The 23,987-nt window shown below is 47.5% G+C and overlaps 1 protein-coding gene across 3 annotated transcripts in view; it reads right to left on the reverse strand.

Moving 5' to 3' along the window:
- Positions 1-23,987, reverse strand: part of LOC139234858 (annexin A4-like) — a 105,091-nt gene that overhangs the window by 72,581 nt on the left and 8,523 nt on the right. For all 3 annotated transcript variants that reach the window (XM_070865631.1, XM_070865629.1, XM_070865630.1), the window contains exons 2-3: positions 7,950-8,073; positions 2,756-2,832 (exon numbers count right to left, since the gene is read on the reverse strand). In XM_070865631.1, the coding sequence (XP_070721732.1) occupies positions 2,756-2,832; positions 7,950-8,064 (192 nt within the window). In that variant the 5' untranslated portion in view covers positions 8,065-8,073. The remainder of the gene's footprint in view (positions 1-2,755; positions 2,833-7,949; positions 8,074-23,987) is intronic.

Genomic DNA, 23,987 nt, shown 5'->3' on the forward strand with positions numbered 1-23,987 from the left:
TGGAAGCAATACGGTGGAGGAGGATTTCCTGGAATGCATAAGGGATGGTTTTCTAGACCAATATGTCGAGGAACCAACTAGGGGGGAGGCCATCTTAGACTGGGTGTTGTGTAATGAGAGAGGATTAATTAGCAATCTCATTGTGCGAGGCCCCTTGGGGAAGAGTGACCATAATATGGTGGAATTCTGCATTAGGATGGAGAATGAAACAGTTAATTCAGAGACCATGGTCCAGAACTTAAAGAAGGGTAACTTTGAAGGTATGAGGCATGAATTGGCTAAGATAGATTGGCTAATGATACTTAAGGGGTTGACTGTGGATGGGCAATGGCAGACATTTAGAGACCGCATGGATGAATTACAACAATTGTACATTCCTGTCTGGCGTAAAAATAAAAAAGGGAAGGTGGCTCAACCGTGGCTATCTAGGGAAATCAGCGATAGTATTAAAGCCAAGGAAATGGCATACAAATTGGCCAGAAATAGCAGCGAACCTGGGGACTGGGAGAAATTTAGAACTCAGCAGAGGAGTACAAAGGATTTGATTAGGGCAGGGAAAATGGAATACGAGAGGAAGCTTGCAGGGAACATTAAGGCGGATTGCAAAAGTTTCTATAGGTATGTAAAGAGAAAAAGGTTAGTAAAGACAAACGTAGGTCCCCTGCAGTCAGAATCAGGGGAAGTCATAACGGGGAACAAAGAAATGGCAGACCAATTGAACAAGTACTTTGGTTCAGTATTCACTAAGGAGGACACAAACAACCTTCCGGATATAAAAGTGGTCAGAGGGTCTATTAAGGAGGAGGAACTGAGGGAAATCTTTATTAGTCGGGAAATTGTGTTGGGGAAATTGATGGGATTGAAGGCCGATAAATCCCCAGGGCCTGATGGACTGCATCCCAGAGTACTTAAGGAGGTGGCCTTGGAAATAGCGGATGCATTGACAGTCATTTTCCAACATTCCATTGACTCTGGATCAGTTCCTATCGAGTGGAGGGTAGCCAATGTAACCCCACTTTTTAAAAAAGGAGGGAGAGAGAAAGCAGGGAATTATAGACCGGTCAGCCTGACCTCAGTAGTGGGTAAAATGATGGAATCAATTATTAAGGATGTCATAGCAGCGCATTTGGAAAATGGTGACATGATAGGTCCAAGTCAGCATGGATTTGTGAAAGGGAGATCATGCTTGACAAATCTTCTGGAATTTTTTGAGGATGTTTCCAATAAAGTGGACAAAGGAGTACCAGTTGATGTGGTATATTTGGACTTTCAGAAGGCTTTCGACAAGGTCCCACAAAGGAGATTAATGTGCAAAGTTAAAGCACATGGGATTGGGGGTAGTGTGCTGACGTGGATTGAGAACTGGTTGTCAGACAGGAAGCAAAGAGTAGGAGTAAATGGGTACTTTTCGGAATGGCAGGCAGTGACTAGTGGGGTACCGCAGGGTTCTGTGCTGGGGCCCCAGCTGTTTACATTGTACATTAATGATTTAGACGAGGGGATTAAATGTAGTATCTCCAAATTTGCGGATGACACTAAGTTGGGTGGCAGTGTGAGCTGCGAGGAGGATGCTATGAGGCTACAGAGTGACTTGGATAGGTTAGATGAGTGGGCAAATGCGTGGCAGATGAAGTATAATGTGGATAAATGTGAGGTTATCCACTTTGGTGGTAAAAACAGAGAGACAGACTATTATCTGAATGGTGACAGATTAGGAAAAGGGAAGGTGCAACGAGACCTGGGTGTCATGGTACATCAGTCATTGAAGGTTGGCATGCAGGTACAGCAGGCGGTTAAGAAAGCAAATGGCATGTTGGCCTTCATAGCGAGGGGATTTGAGTACAGGGGCAGGGAGGTGTTGCTACAGTTGTACAGGGCCTTGGTGAGGCCACACCTGGAGTATTGTGTACAGTTTTGGTCTCCTAACTTGAGGAAGGACATTCTTGCTATTGAGGGAGTGCAGCGAAGGTTCACCAGACTGATTCCCGGGATGGCGGGACTGACATATCAAGAAAGACTGGATCAACTGGGCTTGTATTCACTGGAGTTCAGAAGAGTGAGAGGGGACCTCATAGAAACGTTTAAAATTCTGACGGGTTTGGACAGGTTAGATGCAGGAAGAATGTTCCCAATGTTGGGGAAGTCCAGAACCAGGGGTCACAGTCTAAGGATAAGGGGTAAGCCATTTAGGACCGAGATAAGGAGAAACTTCTTCACCCAGAGAGTGGTGAACCTGTGGAATTCTCTACCACAGAAAGTAGTTGAGGCCAATTCACTAAATATATTCAAAAGGGAGTTAGATGAAGTCCTTACTACTCGGGGGATCAAGGGGTATGGCGTGAAAGCAGGAAGTGGGTACTGAAGTTTCATGTTCAGCCATGAACTCATTGAATGGCGGTGCAGGCTAGAAGGGCTGAATGGCCTGCTCCTGCACCTATTTTCTATGTTTCTATGTTTCACTGACAATGAACTCCATAAAACAACAGGAAATTGGTATGGATGATGCTTCAAAAGAGTTCGGAGCAGGAGTCGGCCATTCGGCCCATCGCGCCTGCTCCATCATTCAATGAGATCATGGCTGATCTTCCACCTCAACTCCACTTTCCTGCACTATCCCCATATCCCTTAATATCCAAAAATGTAACATTCATGGATGTATTGTATAGAAGGATCAATAGCTTTGGCCCGTCTGTTCTGGGTCTGTATCACAATACCAAAGACACATTCAAAAGATAGGTTTACAAGTGGCACTTACCATTCCTCCGAAATTCATATTTGAAAATGCATCCAATCCGATAGGTGGAATTGGATTTGCACCCCATGGATTACTACCTGAAACGGAGAAAGAAGCAACAAGAACAGTTATGGAACAGAACAGAAAACACGGAGCAGTACTGTGACCAACATTTCACACATTGTTTCTACCAACTTGCCCACACTGACTACATCAAAGTCTGTATGATACTATGGATTGAAAACAGTCCGACTTTGGGATAAAAGCGTCAGGTAGTTGGATACAAGTTAACCAATAACAGTTAGCGAATAAGTAACTCTTTCCCACGGCAGCGGTTGATGATTCTGCCATTTACACCCTATCTAGACTCATCTTTTGTTCCTTAGCTTGTTCCATTACCATCTCCTTTCGCCCTGCACCATCATCCCTTTTGTCTCTTCTGCCTTCCACCCGATCACAGACCTTCCCTTTCGTTCTTTCCTCCCCTCCCCCCTTCCCTGCCTCTCATAATCATCCTGCATGGCTCAGAGACATGGACCATGTACAGTAGACACCTCAAGTCGCTGGAGAAATACCACCAACGATGTCTCCGCAAGATCCTACAAATCCCCTGGGAGGACAGACGCACCAACACTAGTGTCCTTGACCAGGCCAACATCCCCAGCATTGAAGCACTGACCACACTTGATGAGCTCCGCTGGGCAGGCCACACTGTTCGCATGCCAGACATGAGACTCCCAAAGCAAACGCTCTACTCGGAATTCCTTCACGGCAAACGAGCCAAAGGTGGGCAGAGGAAGCATTACAAGGACACCCTCAAAGCCTCCCAGCAACATCCCCACTGAAACCTGGGAGTCCCTGGCCAAAGATCGCCCTAAGTGGAGAAGTGCATCCGGGCAGGCGCTGAGCACCTCGAGTCTCGTCGCCGAGAGCGTGCAGAAATCAAGCGCAGGCAGCGGAAAGAGCATGCGGCAAACTTGTCCCATCCTCCCTTACCCTCAACGATTATCAGTCCCACCTGTGACAGGAACTGTGGCTCTTGTATTAGACTGTTCAGCCACCTAAGAACTCATTTTAAGGGTGGAAGCAAGTCTTCCTCGATTCAGAGTGACTGCCTATGATGATGATGATGGATATGCAGTCCCTCGAAATCAACTTGCTTCCACTCCGAAAGTGAGTTCTCAGGTGACTGAACAGTCCAATTCAGGAATTACAGTCCCTGTCGCAGGTGGGGCAGACAGTCGTTGGAGAAAAGGGTGGATAGGGAGTCTGGTTTGCCGCACGCACTTGTTTTCTGCATCAGCGCCCTCCTGGATGCTCTTCCTCCACTTAGGGCGGTCTTAGGCCAGGGACTCCCAGGTTTCACCTGGGGCTCACTTGCCGTGCAGGAGTTCAGAGTAGAGCGCTTGCTTTGAGAGTCTTGTGTCGGGCATGCGGACCATGTGGCCCGCCCAACGGAGCTGGTCGAGCGTGGTCAGTGCTTCAATGCTGGGGACGTGGGCCTGATCAAGAACACTCATGTTGGTGCGTCTGTCCTCCCAGGGGATTTGCAGGATCTTGTGGCGGCATCGTTGGTGGTATTTCTCCAGCGACTGGAGGTGTCTACTGCACATGGTCCATATCTCTGCCCCTACACTTGCTTAAAAACCTGTTACATCTCTAACTTTATCCAGTTCTGACGAAGGGTCATTGACCTGAAACATTAACTCTGTTTCTCTCTCCACAGATGCTGCCTGACCAGTTGAGTATTTGCAGCATTTTCTGTTTTTATTTCAGATTTCAGCATCCGCAGTATTTTGCTTTTGTAACCGTTAGCAAGTCCATGACTGCACTTGCCTCACGTCTCCCCAATGGCTGCGCAACTCGTTGGGTAGCACTACATCAACAGCCTGACAAAATGAAAGGGAAAACTCCATGCTGGTCATTTATTCCAATCATCACCAACTTCAAAAGTTCAAATAAAGAAGTGGGAGCTTTTACACAAGAATAATGACTTTAGATCATTTACACTATGGAGGTTAATGCTGAAACTTGCAGCAGCCACAAGAAAAGGGGAGAGAAAAGGAAGGAACAAAAAAAAAAAGAGAACAGGATTTATATGGCGCCTTTCACGACCACCGGACGTCTCAAAGCACGTTACAGTCAATGAATTACTTCTGGAGTGTAGTCACTGTTGTAATGTGGGAAACGCGGCAGGCAATCTGCGCACAGCAAGCTCCCACAAACAGCAATGTGATAATGTCCAGATGGAGGGATATATATTGGTGCAACCAACTTGGTTCATTTGGTAGCATTCTCACTTGAGTCAGAAGGCTGTGGATTCAAGCCCCACTACAGGACCTGGACACATAATGGAATACTGACAGAGTGCTGCACTGTTGCAGTGCAATACTGATACACAGCTACACTGTTGGCGGTGCCGTCCTTTAGACAAGACCGGGGCTCCTTGCTGCCTGTTCCAGCAAATGTTAAAGGTCCCTGTGTATTAACTGAATGACATTTTGCATTGTAACAATCTGCATTTATGTAGCATCTTTAATGTCAGAAATCATGCTAAATTGCTTCATCATCATCATAGGCAGTCCCTCGGAATCGAGGAAGACTTGCTTCCACTGTAAAAGTGAGTTCTCAGGTGGCTGAACAGTCCAATACAAGAACCACAGTCCCTGCCACAGGTGGGACAGATAGTCTTTGAGGGGTAGGGTAGGTGGGACAGGTTTGCTGCACGCTCTTTCTGCTGCCTGCGCTTGATTTCCGCATGCTCTCGGCGACGAGGCTCGAGGAGCTCAGCGCCCTCCCGGATGCACTTCCTCCACTGAGGGCGGTCTATGGCCAGGGACTCCTAGGTGTCAATGGGGATGTTGCACTTTTTCAGGGAGGTTTTGAGGGTGTCCCTGTAACGTTTCCCCTGCCCACCTTTGGCTCGCTTGCCGTGAAGGGGTTTCCGAGTAAAGCGCTTGCTTTGGGAATCTTGTGTTTGGCATGCGGACAATGTGCCCAGCGGAGCTGATCAAGTGTGGTCAGTGCTTCAATGCTGGGGATGTTGGCCGGGTCGAGGACGCTAGTGTTGGTGCGTCTGTCCTCCAGGGGATTTGTAAGATCTTGAGGGGGCATCATTGGTGGTATTTCTTCAGCAACTTGAGGGGTCTACTGTACATGGCTTCACAGAGCCAATGAGGGATGATGAGCTGTGGTGCTAGGAAAGCTGACCCAATGCATGATCAAAGAGGGAGGGTTTGAGGCAGAAGGGTTAGAGAGAGGGATTTAAAGTTCCGTGTCAAGACGAGCAAGGCTGTATCTCCATATGTGGTACTGGGAGGGGGCAAATGTAAAGGTGGAGATTAGAATACAAATGAAGGGCATTGTGTTGGGATGTATGGCTGGAGACGATGCAAAGATAGGTATATTCAGGGCTCTGGAATTCAACTATAGAAAAAAATAATGAAGCAGAATGAGATGGCCAATGAAAACCATGAAGAGGTCAAGTAGGATAAGGAGGGGTCGCGCACTGCACAGTCACAAATGAGGTCCTTGCTGATGTTGACCAGGGCAGTCTTAATGTTGGCAGGGCAGAATCCATCCTGAAGGGATTTGCACAGGGAGAGATGGAACAGAGCTGAAATCCTTGAATTCTGATCATTTAAAATGATAGCCAAATGATACGAGCAAGCTAAATTGGCAGAAAAACTCCACTCATTAATCCCCGGGTCCTTTTGCGAGCGTGGTATTTCATAAGAACATAAGAAATAAGAGCAGGAGTCGGCCATTCGGCCCCTCGAGCCTGCTCATGGCTGATCTACCTCAACTCCACTTTCCTGAACTATCCCCGTATCCCTCGATTCCCTTCATATTTCAATCGTGTAAGCACAGCAGACTCAGCCACACATCCAAACTATGGCCTCATGTCTCAGGGACGTCACCAGTGCTCATTGATTTTTAAAGAGCCAAGAGGAATAAATTAGTCCACTGTACTGTTGCAGAAAGAAAATGTGCTTTCAGCATTCGATCCAAGCTGCGGGCCAAAGAAAAAAATGCTTCAGGGATGCAAGTCAGGAGGAACTGACTACACGCCACCCAGCTTCTTTTTTAGGGTTTACAGCTGTTTCAGTAAAAGGATTAAGAGAAAACCAACCGATGATTTAATTGAGAGTTGTAATTTGAATGAATGAGGGCAAAACTAAGTCAGAGGTGAAAAATCACAGTCCCCGCTTGGGGGAGGGGGGGGGTCTCTTGTGTTCCGTGGGGGCTGGCTGAAGGTATTAACATAAGAATTAGGAGAAGGATTAGGCCATTCAGCCCCTCGAGCCTGCTCCGCCATTCAATAAGATCATGGCTGATCTTCGGCCTCAACTCCACTTTCCTGCCCGATTCCCATATCCCTTGATCTTTAATATTCAAAAATCTATCGCTCTCTGTCTTGAATATACTCAACGACTGAGCATCCACTGCCCTCTGGGGTAGAGAATTCCGAAGATTCATCACCCTCTGAGTGAAGAAGTTTCTCCTCATCTCAGTCCTAAATGGCCAACCCTTTATTCTGAGACTGTGACCCCTGGTTCTAGACTCCTCAGCCCGGGGAAACATCCTCCCTGCATCGACCCTGTCAAGCCCCGTAAGTACGTTGTATGTTTCAATGAGATCATTCTCATTTTTCTAAACTCTAGGGAATATAGGCCCAGTCTACTCAATCTCTCCTCATAGGACAATCCCCCATCCCAGGAATCAGTCTGGTGAACCTTTGTTGCACTCCCTCGATGGCCAGTATATCCTTCCTCAGGTAAGGAGACCAAAACTGTGCACAATACTCCAGGTGCGATCTCCTCAGGGCCCTATATAATTGCAGTAAGACGTCTTTACTTGCAATAAAGTCAACATACCATTTGCTTTGTTAATTGCTTGTATATACCTACCGGTATATGTTAACTTTCAGCGATTCGTGTAACAGTGATTTGTGTATTGCAGAGACTTTCAAATCTGCACCCTGGATAAGTTTTTTTTTTAAATGGTGCACGATTGCAAGGACCGGCCAAAACCCCAACCTATTAGGGCCTTGAGTATCTGAAGCTGGGAAAGAAGCTAAATTGAACAATTGGTCGAGAAAGCAGCAATCACCAAGACAACAGCAGAGGTGGACCCTCTCAACCCGGCATTCTTGCTATCTAACAGAGCCCGCAGGAAACCATGAAATACGTGAGCCATGCCAAGCCAACCGTACCTGGTGCTGGTGGATATCCCCCCTGTGCTGGTGGGTATGCTGCTTGTGCTGGTGGGTACCCTCCCGGGGCTTGTGGGTACCCTCCTGGGGCTTGTGGGTAACCCGGATAGCTCATTTTCTAAATCTGAAAAGAAAATTAAATTCAAGTGTTTAAAAATCAACTTGGCGACTCCGGAGTCTACAGTAACTATACGAAATAAAACTTGCATTTATATAGCGCCTTTCGGGACGTCCCAAAGTGCTTTACAGCCAATGAAGTACATTTCCTGTTGCAATGCAAGAAACTCAGCAGCCAATTTGCGCATGGCAAGCTCCCACAAACAGAAATCACCCGGTAATCTATTTTATTCATGTTGGTTGAAGGAGGAATATTGGCCAGGACACCAGGGAGAACTCCCGTTCTTCTTTGAAATAGTGCCATGCGGTCTCTTACCTCCACCCGAGGGGGCAGACAGGAACTCGGTTTAACTCCTCATCCGAAAGACGGCACCTCCGACAGTGCTGCACTCCCTCAGCCCTGCTCTGGAGCTTGTGCTCAAGCCTCTGCAGTGGGGTTTGAACAACCTTCTGACTCGGGAGGCGCGAGTGCCACCCACTGAGCCACGGCTGACACTGGGAGACAGAAGCGGGACTGGTGAGGGACACCGCTGGATGCAGTAGGAGGATAGACTACCCGAGCTGCAAATCAGCACCAAGAAAACCCAAGTGTGGCTGTCGACGTGTGGGAGAGTCCGTCAGCATTAGCTTCTTCACCAGGAGGCTTTTATGCCGTACTAGATGTCGGGCAGGCAAGTGTCGCACCAGATCCAAGATCACCTATTCCCACCTCCATAACATCGCCCGTCTCTGTCCTTGCCTCTGCTTATCTGCTGCTGAAACCCTCATCCATGCCTTTGTTACCTCTAGACTTGACTATTCTAATGCTCTCCTAGCTGGCCACCCACTTTAAACTCATCCAAAACTCTGCTGCCATTACCCTAACTCGCACCAAGTCCCGCTCACCCATCCCCGCTGTGCTTGCTGACCTACATTGACTCCTGGTCCAGCAATTCCTCGAAATTAAAATTCTCATCCTGGTTTTCAAATCCCTTGATGGCCTCGCTCCTCCCTGTCTCTGTAACCCCCTCCCGTCCTGAACATCCCCACCGACACCTGGGAATCCCTGACCCAAGATCGCTCAAAGTGGAAGAGAATAATCTGGCAAGGCGCCAAACACCTCGAGTTTCTTCGCCGGGAGCACGCGGAAGGAGCGCACGACAACCCAAGCACCCCACCCAACCGGCCCTTCAACCAATGTCCCTTCAACCATCGTCTGCCCCACCTGTGACGGAGACTGTCGTTCCCGCATCGGACTCATCAGTCACCCGAGAACTCATTTTTAGTGTGGAAGCAAGTCATCCTCGACTCCGAGGGACTGCCTAAAAAGAACCTCCTCCAGCCCCACAACCCACCTCGGGATCTATGTGCTCCTCTAATTCTGGCTTCTTGAGCATCCCCGATTATAATCACTCAACCATTGCCGGCCATGCCTTTGGCTGCCTTGGGGCCCTAAACTCTGGAATTCCCACCCTAAAACTCTCCGTCCCTCGATCTTTCTCTCCTCCTTTAAGACCCTCCTTAAAACCTACCTCTTTGACCAGACTTTTGGGCACCTGCCTGTTATGTATTTAACCCCTTGTAACCTGCATTACACTACCACCAGAGGGCCTACCTGTTGGGAGTCCCAAGGGATCCCAGCATCTCTTGGGAGCACGGTATATAAGCAGGCCACCCACGAGGTACCTGACCTCTGGAGTCTTATTAAAGGAGCTAAGGTCACACTTGTTCATTGTACACAGTACTCAGTTACATCTTTTATTATGAATATACCTCTACCCAAATATCTCGTGATGTGGTTCAGTGTCAAATTTTGTTTGAGAACGTTCCCGTGAAGCTCCTTGGGAGGTTTTACTGTTTAAAAAGGCGCTATATTTTTGCAAGTTGTTGTTGTCTAACTGGTCACAATGTACTCCAATCAAATTCCTCTGTATGCTATTTTAACAGAGGCGTTGGGACCTATAAATAGCACTCAACGCCATTCCCAGGCTTAGCCCGACAAGATGCAGTAACATAATGGAAGTCACACAGAATCAAGGATTATGCCCATTTTGTGAAGTTGACTGGCCATTCAATTTGATCCACTTCAGCAACGACTGGGATTGAGCTACGGTATGGGCCCAAGTTGGAGGCATTCAAGTTGAAGTGGAGCAGAGGCCAACCTGTGGCCTATAAAAATCCATCTCGTGTGCTCGCATTACAGCCTGCATTTTATTTTACCAATAGCGCTGGAGATGGAAACTTGGTTAAGAGCCAAACCGCAAGGCTTTCCCACAGAGCTGGAGGGGGGGGCGACTGGAGAAATCTTGATTAAATGCAGGAAAAATATGCCAAGGCAATTGTTTTGTTGATGCAAAGAACACTTCTTCAGTGTGGACCTCTCAAACAGCCTAACCAAATAACAGGCAGTAACTACAAGATTATAACGCGTACATACAATAACCTAAAGATAACCTCGAGATCGAGATGCTGAGATTTAAAAAAAAAATATTTGTTCCTGGGATGTGGGTGTCGCTGGTGAAGCCGGCATTTGTTGCCCATCCCGGATTACCCTCGAGAAGGTGGTGGTGAGCCGCATTTTTGAACGCTGAAGTCCATCTTCTCTGTAGTGGTTTGGTGGCCATTTCAGAGGGGCAGTTAAGAGCCAACCACATTGTGGGTCTGGAGTCACATACGGGCCAGACCGAGGTAAGGGAGACAGATTTTCTTCCCTAAAGGGCATTAGTGAACCATGAGGGGTTTTTACGACAATCCGATAGTCTCATGGCCACCATTACGGACACTGTAGCTTTTAAATTCCAGATTTTTTTAATCAACTGAATTTAAATTCCCCAGCTGCCGCGGTGGGATTTGAACTCATGTCTCTGGATAATTAGTCCAGGCCTCTGGATCACTAGTCTAGTAACATAACCACGATACTCCCGTACCCCTTACAGCCTTAACCATGGAACAAAGAGCATAAAATGAGGGGAACACATGCCAAGGCACCCGCCCACCTCCCCAAATTCTTTTTGACCTAGGTTGGCCTTCCTTGTGTGCTCTCCAAATCCCAAAGTGCCCCAGATGCCAGCCCCTAAAAGCTACACAAGTGACTTCTGTTCTGGTTAACGCACATCCATGGTGATGCTCTTTACACATGAAGCCAATCTTCCCTCGGATATCTTTGTTGGTGCGCGATCCATTCAAATTTCAGCGCATACGTGGTTTTTCCATCGTAAAGCCATTGAGCGGCCTGCGCGGAACCTCTAAACCGCTATGCGGCTGCACGGGAACATTGCTTGAAGCCTCCTTTAATCTGCCCAATGACGGTTCTTAAACGGCAGATTATTTTAGTGTCATTTAGAATCAAGAGGATTTGGTCCTGTACCTTGGGCTTGTACTGACACACAAAAACAGATTATCCGGTGATTATCACGTTGCTGTTTGTGGGAGCTTGCTGTGCACAAATCGGCTGCCGCGTTTCCTACATTACAACAGTGACTGCACTCCAAAAGTATTTCATTGGCTGTAAAGCTCTTTGGGGAGTCCTGAGATTGTGAAAGGTGCTATATAAAACAAAGAAGAGGAAGAAGAAAGAAGAGAAGAAAGAAGAGAGTAAGAAAGAAAAAGAAGAAAGAAAAAGAAGTACTTTTGGAGTGTAGTCACTGTTGTAATGTGGGAAATGCAGCAGCCAATTTGCGCACTGCAAGCTCCCACAAACAGCAATGAGATAATGACCAGATAATCTGTTTTTTTGTTATGTTGATTGAGGGATAAATATTGGCCCCAGGACACCGGGGATAACTCCCCTGCTCGTCTTCGAAATAGTGCCATGGGATCTTTAACGTCCACTTGAGAGAGCAGACGGGGCCTCGCTTTAACGTCTCATTAGAAAGACGGCATCTCCGACAGTGCAGCACTCCCTCAGCACTGCACTGGGAGTGTCAGCCGAGATTTATTTTGTGCTCAAGTCCCGAGAGTGGGACTTGAACCCACAACCTTCTGACTCAGAGGCGAGGGTGCAGCCCACTGAGCCACAGCTGACACTAAATGCAAGTTTTTTCTTTACGTGGGCCCGGATGGAGCCTAGCTAAAGCCACCTCAAGCAGAACTCTTGAACAGTCAGCAGGGAGCTTGGCCTGGGTTCAACCAACAAGTCGCAGTATCGGTGAACGGGCAGCGTGTGTCCTGAGCAGACGTTACCGAGCTACGAATCAGAAGTGCGGTAATCCACATGTGCCATCTAACAAAACACAAGCGGAAGTTCCAAAGGCAGCTTGTTGCCATGGCAAACCAAGTGTAAAGGTCAGGAAAATAAAAGGAGGAATTCAAGTTAATAAAATGCAAATGGGAGCACTGCATTGATGTAAACATTAGTGGATGACGGAGCAATCGAATGCAGCAACTCCATAACCGGTTTAACTGGTCACAATGCACTAATTGTTTAACTATTTACCAATAGTTTTTATACCAACCCAACGTTTCAAGTGAAGATTTACCAGCTGTTTCAATATTACATACAGCAAGTAACTGCGTTGCAGAACAGTCAAATTAGTTTCAATTACTTTTGTCAATCATTTTTTTTCTCAATTTAACATGGTTACGTGTCAGCTGTGGCTCAGTGGGCAGATCCTTACCAACGGATCCATTACAGACCCAATCCACATCCGGACCAGGGTCGAACAGGGCTGCGTCATCACTCCAACCCTCTTCTCAATATTCCCTCCTGCCATGCTCCACCTCACATTCAACAAGCTCCCCGCTGGAATGGAACGAAACTACCGAACCAGAGGGAACCTGTTTAACCTTCGCCGTTTCCAGGCCAGGTCCAAGACCACCTCAACCTCTGTCGTCGAGCTACAGTACACGCACGATGCCTGAGTCTGCGCACATACAGAGGCTGAACTCCAGGATATAGTCGATGTATTTACTGAGGCGTACGAAGCATGGGCCTTACGCTAAACATCCTCCACCAGCCTGTCCTCACCGCACAGCACTGCTCCCAAGTCATCAAGATCCACGGCGCGGCCCTGGGCAACGTGGACCATTTCCCATGTCTCGGGAGCCTCTTATCATCAAGAGCAGACATTGATGACGAGATTCAACACCGCCTCCAGTGCACCAGTGCATCCTTCAGCCGCCTGAGGAAAAGAGTGTTCGAAGACCAGGCCTTCAAATCTGCCACCAAGCTCATGATCTACAGGGCTGTAGTAATACCCGCCCTCCTGTATGGCTCAGAGACATGGACCATGTACAGTGGACACCAAGTCGCTGGAGAAATACCACCAATGATGTCTCGGCAAGATCCTACAAAACCCAGTGGAAGGACAGGCTCACCAACATTAGGCCAACCAGGCTAACATCCCCAGCATTGAAGCACTGATCACACTTGATCAGCTCGGCTGGGCAGGCCACATTGTCTGCATGCCAGACACGAGACTCCCAAAGCAAGCACTCTACTCGGAACTCCTTCACGGCAAACGGGCCAAAGGTGGGCAGAGGAAACGATACAGGATAACCCTCAGAAAAAGTGCAACATCCCCACTGACACCTGGGAGTCCCTGGCCAAAGACCGCCCTAAGTGGAGGAAGTGCATCTGGGAGGGCGCCGAGCACCTCGAGTCTCGTCGCCGAGAGCATGCAGAAACCAAGCGCAGGCAGCGGAAAGAGCGTGCAACAAACCAGTCCCACCCTCCCTTACCCTCAACGACTATCTGCCCCACCTGTGACAGGGACTGTGGCTCTCGTATTGGACTGTCCAGCCACCCGAAGACTCATTTTAAGAGTGGAAGAAAGTCTTCCTCGACTCCGCGGGACTGCGTATGGTGATAATGATGAAAGTAATTAACGAGGTCGTACTTATCACTAAAAACTCACAGCCTCACGAACAGCACTGCAATCCTCTTGGATCTAGAGTATTATGGAGGTCAGAGAAATAAGTCATGTGATTTAATTCCCCTGGAGACCTGTTTAATACATCACATACCCACAAACAAAGAGGCTATTTTATTACAACTGTGTTTGAAAAGGAGTGATCATTTCGGTCAGCGGGGAAAGTAATCTGAATCACCCAAGCTGGTAATTGGAACACCCAAAGGAACAAACCCCGACTGTGGGTTGAGTCACAACCTGATGGACCACCTTGACCCTGGAATATCTAAACAACAATAATGTACATTGATGCAATGTTCTTCGCGATAAATAAACTTTCCAGGGCACTTTACGATGGCGAGAGTTGGGCACTTGGAAAAGACTTGCATTCATATAGCGCCTTTCATGAACACCGGATGGCTCAAAGCGCTTTACAGCCAATGAAGCACTGTTGTAATGTGGGAAACGCAGCAGCCAATTTGCACACAGCAAGCTCCCACAAACAACAATGTGATAATGACCAGATAATCTGTTTTTTTGGTTATGTTGTTTGAGGGATAAATATTGGCCAAGACACCAGGGATAACTCCCCTGCTCTTCTTCGAAATAGTGCCATGGGATCTTTTACATCCACTTGAGGGGGCAGATGGGGCCTCAGTTTAACATCTCATCTGAAAGACGGCACCTCCGACAGTGAGGCGCTCCCTGAGCACAGCACTGGAGTGTCAGCCTAGAATTTGTGTGCTCCAGTCCCTGGAGTGAGATTTAAACCCACAACCTTCTGACTCAGAGGCGAGTGTGCTGCCCACTGAGCCACAGGTGACACTCCAGTACAGTGTTGAGGGATTTGGGTGAAAGAACAGGGCATGGGTGGGTAGGGAAGAGACTCAGGGCGCTGAGCACCTCGAGTCTCGTCACTGAGAGCATTACAGAAACCAAGCGCGGGCAGTGGAAGGAGCGTGCGGCAAACCAGACTCCCCACCCACTCTTTCCTCCAACCACTATCTGTCCCACCTGTGACAGAGTCTGTAATTCCCATATTGCACTGTTCAGTCACCTGAGAACTCACTTTTAGAGTGGAAGCAAGTCTTCCTCGATTTCGAGGGACTGCCTATGATGATGATGAGTTTTTATAATTAAGTCACACAGGACCTGTACCCTTCCTGCTCACTCTTTTTTTGAAAGTTTGTCAACACATCTATGTCCTTTTGGAGGTAGGGGTTTAAAACTGAAGAGAATACGGCAGAATTCTCTCTCTCTCTCTCTCTCTCTCTTTTTCCTTCACCCCCCCCTCCCCTCTCCTCTCCCCCACCCCCCCTCCTCTATCTTCCCCCCTCCCCCCCTCTCAGCCCTCTCTCCCCCCTACCCCCTCCTCCCCCCCCCACCATTGAGCTGTGTAACCTGTTCAATGGAGTGCCTCACTCTTACTGGATGTGAAAGGCGCTATATAAATGCAAGTCTTTCTTTTTTTTCTTCCTTCATCCTGAATCTACACGCTTCAAAAACTGAGATTTCAATTTCACCGAATTATGGGCCCAACATTATGGGCCCAACCACTTTTTTTGGGCACACTACCGGCCCGCTGAGTTCCCAGGCGAGGTAGGACTCCGCTTTTATTTTTTATTTAGTGGACACGTGTGCTTGAGAGTTTTGATTGGTGTTGGGGGAGGGGGTGGGGGGGGAAGAGGAGGAGAGTTTTGGCGTGGGGGGGGGGAAAAGAGAGAAAGAGTGTATTGGGGGGGGGGGGGGGAGAGAAAGAGTGCTTTGTATACCAGCATATCTCTCTCTCTCTCTCTCTCTCTCTCTCTCTGGCTACACCCCCCTCCCCCAACCCCGTGACGTCGCGGCAACTCGCATTTCTCCGGTAGGATTTACTTCATTTTTTATTAATATTTTAATTGTTTGAGCTTTTCCTTGCAATGTTTGGTGCTTGGTTGTTGAGGTCCTCTCCAGTTCCCTTCCCTCCCCTATCCCTGCCCTAATGTCTGCCGAATGTGCGCTGCTTTTTCTTCACTGCCCGCAAGGTTTTTCAGAGCTGGCCACATATGCTGACCTAAGTGGATTTGGAGTAAGTTTTTGCTGGCCAAAGTGGCATAAATGGCCCAAACTGGCGTAAGTGTCTGGGAACGCCCCCTTTTGAAAAAAAAAATTGACCTAAAAAAAATCCTAACTGACTTACTCCGGAGCAAATTTTTGGGGAAAAAAATTGTATTTTTTTTTTAAACTTCGGCCAGAAAAAACTTACTCCAAAAAAATTGATGCAAGTCATGGCCAAAGTCGGGCCCATTGTTCAAACATTGTCCAGTATTGAGAGTGTCCGGTATTGAACAACAACCTGCTGTGGAACAGATCAGCTGAGTACAGCAAGGCGAAAGGCTCAGAGTTGAGGGGGGGTCAGGTGATGTTGAGGTAGTCCTACTTGTGGCAAAAAACAAACCACAAAAGGGTTTCATATTCCCTTTCACTTTAATCTGGTAACCAAAAGAAACCCCAAGCAAGGTCAGAAGGACTCCATTCCAACTGGAAGTCGAGTTCAGGCCAATTGGTAGCAGAGAAAGCAGACTTGCTTCTCGCTGAAACACATATCGACAACATGCATGAGTTGGCTTTGCACAAGGGGAATAAAGAAGAAAGACTTGCATTTATATAGCACCTTTCCCAACCACCAGACGTTTCAAAGTGCTTTACAGCCAATGAAGTACTTTTGGAGCGTAGTCATTGTTGTAATGTGGGAAACGCAGCAGCCAATTTGCGCACAGTAAGCTCCTACACACAGCAATGTGACAATGACCAGATAATCTGTATGTTGTGATATTGATTGAGGGATAAATATTAGGCCAGGACATCAGGGATTACTCCCCCTGCTCTTCTTCGAAATAGTGCCATGGGATCTTTTACATCCACCTGAGAGAGCAGACGGGGCCTCGGTTTAACGTCTCATCCGAAAGACGGCACCTCCGACAGTGCAGTGCTCCCTCAGCACTGCAGTGGGAGGGTCAACCTAGATTTATGTGCTCAGGTCCCTGGAACGGGACTTGAACCCACAACCTTCTGACTCAGAGGCGAGGGTGCTATCTGCTGAGCCACTGCTGACAATACATGGAATTTTCTGCAACCCCCAACTTCAAAAGATTCCTGAACCGACCTGTAACTCACCCAACATAAATATATTTATTTTTATTCCGCAAACAAACACGTAAAAACAGATTATCTGGTCATTATCACATCGCTGCTTGTGGGAGCTTGCTGTGCGCAAATTGGCCGTCATGATTCTCACATTACAACAGTGACTACATTTGAAAAAGTACTTCGTTGGCTGTAAAACGCTTTGGGAAGTCCCGAAGTCATGAAAGGCGCTATATAAATGCAAGTCTTTCTTTTTCTTTCCATGGGGTGTCAATTATTGCTCTACCCTGACCTGCGTGACTTATTTTTCCTTCCCCCCCCCCCACCCCCCGACCCTTGTACAAATTGACTAATTTCTCCACGTCCCCAAACCCCAGGGAGAAGAAGAAGTGGATGGGAAGCCGAGTCTTGGGGTTTGAGCCCACATCTCCCGGCAACAGTGACTAGACTTCAAAAGTGTTTCATTGGCTGTGAAGCGCTTTGGGACGTCCGGTGGTTGTGAAAGGCGCTCGCTACAGAAATGCAAGCCTTTCTATATTTCCCTCCAATACAAGCATTAGCCATTTTGTCCGTCCGAATTAACCAGACAGGAAACGGGCGATACTCTTAGTCATAAACTGGAGCAAGTGATACATACACCTGCATCAAGGATATAATGATCCATATGTATTGCTGTGCGCAAAATGACAGACCTGCTTATCCGAAAAGGGAAGGGAAAGGGAAGGTGGAGTTCAATAATATTAAGTTAAATTTAGATGCAAAAGTAGCAACTACCAATTGCATAGACACAGCCGTATTATGCTGATGGTTTGTTGCCAAAATGTTTAGAATAGCAATGCAAGCACTCGGAGACCAATTTGTGCAGGAATGCTCCTCTGAAAGGTGTGGTCCTGCCAATAGAGGACAGGTAAATTGAACACATTGCTTACACTGAGAAACCATACACCACAAGGGCAGGCATCCAGGAAATGTTGTCAAAATATCGCCAGGGCATTTTGCAGGAGATGCGAGTTCTGGCTTTGTGAGACCAGGCGCGCTCAAGGTAAATCTCGCAGCACCGTGCAAGGTTTGATAACAAACACTTACTTTTAGTTACATCTCAGGTCCTCCACACAATGAATGACTTTGAAATGGGGCCAATACGGCAGCCATTCTGGACAAGAAAGTAAAAACTCTGAACTTGCAGCACTCCATTCTCCCTTGTACACCAGTCATTGAAAGCAAACCTGCAGGTGCAGCAAGCAGTTCGGAAGGCAAATGGTATGTTGGCCTTCATTGCAAGAGGATTTGAGTATAGGAGCAAGGATGTCTTACTACAGTTCGACGGGGCCTTGGTGAGACCGCACCTGGAGTATTGTGTGCAGTTTTGGTCTCCTTACCCAAGAAAGGATATACTTGCCATAGAGGGAGTGCAGCGAAGGTTCACCAGACTGATTTCTCATACGACAGTCCTGCCATCCCAGGAGAGATTGGGTCGACTAGGCCTGTAGTCATTAGAGTTTAGAAGAATGAGAGGGAATCTCATGGAAACATATAAAATTGGAGAGACTGGATGCAGGGAGGATGTTTCCCCGGGCTGGGAAGTCGAGAACAAGGGGTCACAGTCTCAGGATACGGGGTAGGAAATTTAGGACCGAGATGAGGAGAAATTTTTTCACTCAGAGGGTGGTGAACCTGTGGAACTCTCTACCACAGAAGGCTGTGGAAGCCAAGTCACTGAATATATTTAAGAGGGAGATAGATAGATTTCTAGAAACAAAAGACATCAAGGGGTTTGGGGAAAAAGCGGGAATGTGGTGTGGAGATAGATGATCAGCCATGATCATAGTGAACGGCGGTGCAGACTCCAAGGGCCGAATGGTCTACTACTGCTCCTAGTTTCTATGTTTCTATGTTTCTCAGGTCCAACCCTGATATTATCACTAAACCTGCTGATAAGAGAGGCACTGTTGTTATCTGTCGAACCTTGCGGAAGCTGAACACCAACTCTCCAACACTTCCTCAGACCTCCTCATGGACCTTGACCCCACCACCGAACATCAAGCCATCATTTCTAATACTGTTACAGACCTCATCTCCTCTGGTGATCTTCCCCCCCACGGCCTCCAACCTCAGTCCCCCAACCCCGCACAGCCCGTTTCTACCTCCGTCCCAAGATCCACAAACAGGACTGCCCCAGTAGACCCATTATTTCAGCCCGTTCTTGCCCCACGGAACTTATTTCTTCCCATCTCGAGTCCATTTTGCCTCCACTTGTCCAGTCTCTTCTGACATACACCCTCCACCACTTTAACAGTTTCCTGGCCCTAACCATCTCCTTTTCACCATGGAGGTCCAATCCCTCTACGTCCAATCCACCCCCGCCAGTCAGCCTGAGGGCGATTCGCTTCATCCGTAAAGAGAGGCCCAACCAGTCCCCATCCACCACCCTCACCGCCTGGCTGAACTTGATCTCACATTGAACAACTTCTCCTCTGACACCTCTCACTTCCTCCAAATAAAAAGCTGTTGCTATGAGAAGCTGTATGGGCCCTAGCTATGCCTGCCTTTACGTGGGATATGTAGAACATTCTTTGTTTCAGTCTTACTCACGTCCCCTCTCTCTCCTCTTTTTCCAGTACATTGATGACTGTATTGGTGCTGTTTCCTGCTCTCGCCCTGAACCGGAAAATTTCATCAACTTTGCTTCATCAACTAAGCAGGGAGGTCTTACTGCAGTTGTACAGGGCCTTGGTGAGGCCTCACCTGGAGTATTGTGTTCAGTTTTGGTCTCCTGATTTGAGGAAGGACGTTCTTGCTATTGAGGGAGTGCAGCGAAGGTTCACCAGACTGATTCCCGGGATGGCTGGACTGACATATGAGGAGAGACTGGAGCAACTAGGCCTGTGAGAGGGGATCTTATAGAAACATATAAAATTCTGACGGGTCTGGACAGGTTAGATGCAGGAAGAATGTTCCCGATGTTGGAGAAGTCCAGAACCAGAAGAGGATAAGGGGTAAGCCATTTAGGACCGAGATGAGGAGAAACTTCTTCACTCAGAGAGTTGTTAACCTGTGGAATTCTCTACCGCAGAGAGTTGTTGATGCCAGTTCGTTAGATATATTCAAGAGGGAGTTAGATATGGCCCTTATGGCTAAAGGGATAAAGGGGTATGGAGAGAAAGCAGGAAAGGGTACTGAGGTGAATGATCAACCATGATTTATGAATGGTGGTGCAGGCTCGAAGGGCCCCGAATGACCTGCTCCTGCACCTATTTTCTATATTTCTATGTTTCTAATTTCCACCCTTCCCTCACATTCACATGGTCCATCTCCAACTCTTCCCTACCCTTCCTTGACTTCTCTATCTCCACTTCTGAGGCTAGGTTATCGACCAATATCTATTATAAGCCAACGGACTCCCACAGCTACCTAGACTACACTTCCTCCCACCCAGCTACCTGTAGGGACTCTATTCCATTCTCCCGGTTTCTTCGTCGCATCTGTTCTGACGATGCCACTTTCCATTCTAGTGCTTCCAGTATGCCTTTCTTTTCCCTCAACCGAGGATTCCCCTCCAGCATGGTTGACATGGCCCTCGACCGTGTCCATTCTATTTCACGCACCTCTGTTTTCACCCCTTCCCTCCCTCCCAGAACCACGGTAGAGTTCCCCATGATCCTCACCGTTCACCCCACCAGCCTCCACATTCAACGGATCGTCCTCTGCCATTTCAGCCACCTCCAGCGTGATCCCACCACCAATCACATCATCCCCTCCCCTCCTCTCCCAAAGGGACCGCTCCCTCTGCGGCACCCTGGTCCAATTCCGCAGTCACCCCCAGCATCCCCTCCTCTTCCCACGGCACCTTCCCGTGCAAGCGCAGGAGATGCATCACCTGCCCTTTTACCTCCTCCCTTCCCACTATCCAGGACCCCAAACACTCCTTCCAGATGTGAAAGCGATTTACTTGTACTTGTTTCAATGTAGTATACTGAATTCGCTGCTCACGATGTGGTCTCCTCTACATTAGGGAGACCAAGCGTAGATTGGGTGACCGCTTTGCCGAACACCTCCATTCAGACCGTAAGTGTGACCCCGAGCTTCCGGTTGCCTGTCACTTAAATCCTCCGTACCTCTCGCCCTCTGACCTCTCCGTCCTCGGCCTCTTACACTGTTCCAATGAAGTTCAACGCAAGCTCGAGGAACACTTTATCTTTCGATGAGGCACTTTACAGACTCGTCATCGAGTTCAGCAATTTCAGATCAAAGCCACTGCTCCCAATGTTTCAAGCAGTAGCTGCTGTAATGATTCCGCTGTTCATTAAATCACTCCTGCCTTCCAGCCTATCGCGGACCTTCTCGTTTGTTCTTTCCGCCCCGCCGCCCTTTCCCTGCACCCGTGCTGGCTAAAAAACCTGTTACCTGTGTGACGTATTCCTCACAGACCTGAAACGTTAACTCGGTTTCACTCTCCATAGATGCTGCCTGGCCTGCTGAGTGTTTCCAGCATTTTCTATTTAAATAAAACATTTATTTAGCACCTTTCACAACTCCAGGACGTCTTGAAGCACTTTTGAGTGCGAGAGGATTTGAGTATAGGAGCAGGGAGGTCTTACTGCAGTTGTACAGGGCCTTGGTGAGGCCACACCTTGAATATTGTGTACAGTTTTGGTCTCCTAATCTGAGGAAGGACATTCTTGCTATTGAGGGAGTGCAGCAAAAGTTCACCAGACTGATTCCCGGGATGGCAGGGCTGACATAAGAAAGAAAGACTGGGTCGACTATGTTTATATTCTCTGGAATTTAGACGAATGAGAGGGGATCTCATAGAAACGTATAAAATTCTGACGGTATTGGACAGTTTAGAGGCAGGAAGAATGTTCCCAATGTTGGGGAAGTCCAGAACCAGGGGTCACAGTCTAAGGATAATGGGTAAGCCATTTAGGACTGAGATGAGGAGAAACGTCTTCACTCAGAGAATTGTGAATCTGTGGAATTCTCTACCGCAGAGAGTTGTTGAGGCCAGTTCGTTAGGTATATTCAAAAGGGAGTTAGATGTGGCCCTTACGGCTAAAGGGATCAAGGGGGATGGAGAGAAAGCAGGAATGGGATACTGAAGTGCATGATCAGCCATGATCATATTGAATGGTGGTGCAGGCTCGAAGGGACAAATGGCCTACTCCTACACCTATTTTCTATGTTTCTATGTTTCTATGCAACAGTGAAGTACCTCTGAAGTGTAGTCAATGTTGTAATGTAAGGAAACAGCAGCTAATTTGCGCACAGCAAGCTCCCACCAACAAGAATAAAATAATCTGTTTTTGTTATGTTGATTGAAGGATCAACCTCCGACAGTGCAGCACTCCCTCAGCTCTGCACGAGAGTGTCAGCCTGGATTTTGTTCTCAAGTCCTTGGAGTGGGTCTCAAACCCACAAACTTCTGACTCAGAGGCGAGAGTGCTGCCTACTGAGCCACGGCTGAAACCTTGCTAACCCTTCTGCCTCGTCTGGGAGTTTAGGCAGTCCAGATCACAGATCCAGATCAGATCACAGATCTCATGGCACTACTTTGGAATTCTCCCAGTGTCCTAGACAATCTTCCTCTATCAACCAATACAAACAACACAACAGATGAACTGGTCATTCGGAGGGGATGTTAAACCGAGGCCCCGCCTGCTCTCTCAGGTGGACGTAAAAGATCCCACGGCACTATTTGGAAGAAGAGCAGGGGAGTTATCCCCGATGTCCTGGTCAGTATTTATTCCTCAACCAACATCATTGAAACAGATTATCTGATCATTGTTGTTTGTGGGACTTTGCTGTGCGCAAATTGTCTGCTGCATTTCTTACATTGCTTCAGTGAGTTCACTTAAAAAATGTACAGTACTTCATTGGCTGTAAAGTGCTTTGGGATGTCCTGAGGTCATGAACGGTGCTATATAAATGCAAGTCTCTCCTTTTCTTTCTTTCTTTTTCCCTTTGGGGAGTTGACACTGTCCTTCAGAGGTTGGGATGGGAGGCTCAGTATTTCTAGGCGATCCCCAGCACAGAAACATTTGTAAACCACCGGCCTCGATCAACTGTTGAAGACCTGGTGTGGAGGTCAAACCCAAATACCTCGGACCCAGAGGCAAAAAACTGTGTCAAACTCAAGGGTAGGTAAAATGGAGTAACTCCTGTACACTGCTCACGACTTTGGGAGGGCGCTTGAATATCTATTTTCAGGGTTTAAATCATGCAGAAACCAGAATCATTTTTAGAATTTGGAACGTGATATTGGCCAGGTGTCACACCAGCAACGTAAAAGTAAGCATACATCGATTACTCCAGTAATCGTTGGTTAGTTGACTGAATGTGCAATTGTCCGACAACTACAGCTCCTTCAATGCCTCAATCTGTTCAAGTTTCCACTTGCCTATGTAAGCTTGTGGTAAGGGTTGGAAAATTGCGTGCATATTTTGGCAGGTTGACAGTGGTTCATTTTTTGGGTATGTTTAAAAAAAAAACTTAATTAAATTGAGCTCCTCACTAACATACCGTTCTCCGTCAATGCAAGGCACCTGCATACAATACCTGAATTAGGACTTGGCAGAAAAATTCCACACTGCACATGCTCAATTAAAATAAGGATCACTTTATTTAAAAAAATATAGTTCACTATAATACAATAAAAATCCTGTGGCACACACTTCCTGTACACATTAACCTCACTTCCTGTATTACACACAGGAATATAGGAACAGGAGGAGACCGTTCAGTCTCTCAAGCCTGTTCCGCTATTCAATTAACTTACAAACATAAGAAATAGGAGCTGGAGTAGTCCATTTGGCCCTTTGAGCCTGCTCCACCATTCAACAAGATCATGGCTAATCTTCGATCTCAATTCCATCTTGTTCATTGGTTTATATGTATATATGTAACCTCAGGGTTGCTGGCCAAGGGCCGTGTAGCTCTTTGTCGGCTGGCGCGAACAAAATGGGCTGAA

This window comes from Pristiophorus japonicus, chromosome 22 (assembly GCF_044704955.1).
Source record: "Pristiophorus japonicus isolate sPriJap1 chromosome 22, sPriJap1.hap1, whole genome shotgun sequence".
Classification (NCBI taxonomy): domain Eukaryota; kingdom Metazoa; phylum Chordata; class Chondrichthyes; family Pristiophoridae; genus Pristiophorus; species Pristiophorus japonicus.